The sequence below is a fragment of the Hordeum vulgare genome, chromosome 5H, assembly GCF_904849725.1.
Source record: "Hordeum vulgare subsp. vulgare chromosome 5H, MorexV3_pseudomolecules_assembly, whole genome shotgun sequence".
Classification (NCBI taxonomy): domain Eukaryota; kingdom Viridiplantae; phylum Streptophyta; class Magnoliopsida; order Poales; family Poaceae; genus Hordeum; species Hordeum vulgare.
In genome coordinates, this window is record NC_058522.1 from 545,134,500 (window position 1) to 545,137,366 (window position 2,867).

The 2,867-nt window shown below is 57.1% G+C and overlaps 1 protein-coding gene across 1 annotated transcript; it reads left to right on the forward strand.

Annotated features, from left to right (window-relative positions):
• The first annotated feature begins 277 nt into the window (after positions 1-277).
• LOC123452650 (cupincin-like) lies at positions 278-2,483 on the forward strand. Its single transcript, XM_045129351.1, has 4 exons — positions 278-875; positions 982-1,071; positions 1,204-1,509; positions 1,631-2,483. Exons 1-4 carry the CDS (start codon positions 282-284, stop codon positions 2,147-2,149), a joined length of 1,509 nt encoding a protein of 502 aa, XP_044985286.1. The 5' UTR covers positions 278-281; the 3' UTR covers positions 2,150-2,483.
• The last annotated feature ends 384 nt before the right edge of the window (positions 2,484-2,867 follow it).

Consider the following 2,867-nt stretch of genomic DNA (forward strand, 5'->3'; position numbering starts at 1 on the left):
GCTCTCCCAGCAAAAGAAAATTTCACTCCGCCGATGCAAAAGATCGTCGCCGAGCCACCCCATCCCTGCTCGGCTTGTTCCTATCTCAATCAACGTTGTCCGTTCTCTGCAGATGGAGGCCAGCTATATCGCATCGCATGCATGGGGCATGCCATTGCCACCATGCCACCGTGCATGCGGCGCTTCTTCACCACGTACGCACCCCGACCTACACCTGGCCGCGCGCATGGCCTCCTCGCCGCATCGCCACCCCCTATATATACCATCACTCCCCCGGAGCTATGATCACCAACTCATCCGATCAGTGTACTCGTCAGCGCGCACCAACATCGATCACCATGAAGCCCGCAGCAGCAAGATCGCCATGGCTAGCCCTAGCCATCGTCCTCTCCCTGTGCCTCTCCCTCTCGTTCGCGTCGTGGGATGCGGAGGACGAAGGCAGGGGTAGCAGGAGGTGGCAAGAAGGGGGCGACGAAGGGCGGTCCGGCGAGAGTGGCCGGCCGTACCACTTCGGCGAGGAGAGCTACCGGGAGTGGGCCAAGTCCCGGCACGGCCACTTCAAGGTGCTGAAGCGGTTCGACCACGAGCTGATCCGAGGCTCCATCGGCGACTACCGCGTGGCGTGCCTGGACGCGGCGCCGCGCGCGTTCCTGCAGCCCAGCCACTACGACGCCGACGAGATCGCCTACGTGAGGGAAGGCGAGGGCGTGGTCGTGCTGCTGAGGAACGGGAAGCGGGAGTCCTTGTGCGTCAGGGAGGGCGACGTCTTCGTCATCCCGGCCGGCTCCATCGTGTACTCCGCCAACACGCACCGCTCCAAGTGGTTCCGCGTCGTCATGCTCCTCAACCCCGTCTCCACGCCGGGCAGCTTCCAGGTGAGCGTGAGCCATGGCCGCAGCATGCAAGCTCCTCCACCATTAATTTGCGTTGCATGCAAATTAAGACTTGCTTACTTTTGGTGTCCCTGCTATGTTTGTTTAGGAGTTCTTCCCTATTGGATATGGGGGCGAGCAGCAGCCGGAGTCCTTCTTCAGCGTCTTCAGCGACGAGGTTATCCGGGCGGCATTCAACGTACGTACTACGCGCTGACCATCGGCACTGATTTTTTTTGTTTGTTCATCACCTGATTGCTGATTCAGCTGATCGATCTTAAGCTTGTGCGCGCTAACCATCTGCATGCATGCATGTGTTTTGTTTTGATAGACTCGGCGGCGGGAGGATGTTGACAGAGTGTTCAAGAGGAATAGCAGAGGTGAGGGTGAGATATCTGAGGCGTCGGAGGAGCAGATACGGGAGCTGAGCAGGTCGTGCTCCAGGGGAGGACGCGGCGGCGGAGGCGGCGGAGGCGGAGGGTCTGGTTCCGAGAAGGAGGACATCCGGCCGCGCAGCCTCACAGGCGAGAAGCCCCGCTACTCGAACAAGCACGGCAGGTTGCACCAGATCACCGGCGACCAGTGCCCCCACCTCCGCAACCTCGACTTGGATGTCAACCTCGTCAACATCACCCGGGTAAAGCATGCATCGGCGCCGCACATACATATAGTACTCCAGTTTTGTAGCATGATGCAACCAAACGGATTGGTGCGCCTAAACCGGTGTGTGTTCTTCCGTCGTGTGTGCATGCATGCAGGGCTCGATGACGGCACTGAGATACACCACCCGGGCGACCAAGATCGTCGTCGTCGTGGAGGCCGGAAACGACGGCAACTACTTTGAGATGGCGTGCCCGCACCTCTCCAGCTCCGGCCGTTCTGAACGCCGGGAGCGCGGCAGGAGCGAGGAGCAGGGAGGACAGGAGGAGGAGAAGGGCCACGGCGGCGAGCAGGAGAAATCGAGGGGCTACAGGCAGGTGAGGGCCGAGATCAAGGTGGGCTCGGTGATCGTGCTCCCGGCTGGCCACCCGGCGACGTTCGTGGCCGGGAACGAGGGGAACCTCGCGCTGCTGTCCTTCGGCGTGGGCGCCAACAACGACGAGGAGGTGTTCATGACCGGCGGGAACAGCGCGCTGAAGCAGCTGGACGAGGCGGCCAAGGCGCTGGCGTTCCCCCAGCAGGTGAGGGAGCTGGCGGACAAGGTCATCCGCGCGCAGACGGAGGCCGTGTTCCACGACGGCCCGCAGCAGCAGCGCCGCGCCTTCTTCGACATGTGAGCGGCGACGATCTCGACTCGAATGTGGGCATGCATGCAATTCGTGGAGCTGCTTGCATGCATGCATGAGTGATGAGTGTAGATGTGTGGCGGGAATAAAAAGCTAGTAGTACGTACGCGCGGCACGGTGCTGCCTGGCTACAGGAGTACGTGCGTGTAGCAGAGGAGAGGTTTGTATGTCTCATGTATGTGCATGCTTGTGTTCAAGCGTGCGCGGTTGTGTACGTACGCGTGCATGTACGGGAGTTTTCTATGTATGCAAGTTTTCTATGTATGTAAGTGTACGTGAGTTTTTCGGTAATAATAACGTGATTTGGCCCGTCGGCTGGTAGGAACTTGGAACGTGTCTGTGTAAAGAGTAGAATGGAACGTGTCTTGTGTAAAGAGTTCTACTCGTACAGTGACAAAAAAAGACAAAAAAAGACTTTGTCATCCAGTGACCGGAGCCAGGAATGAAATGGAGGGTGTGTACACCTAATTTTTTTTCCTACCTAATCCAAGTGTCACACAAAAGTTGGCAACAATATAATACATATAGCTCAAAAATCAGACAACATTATAGTTTTCACATGTAGCAAATTTTGCAACGTTGTAAATACAAAGTCTTACATGGATACAAATATGTAGCAAACTACTACACTAAGTAACTCTACGACGTTCCTTTGCCATGAAAGCTTCAACTATGTCGTCATCGCTTACTTTCAAGAACACAACTACTA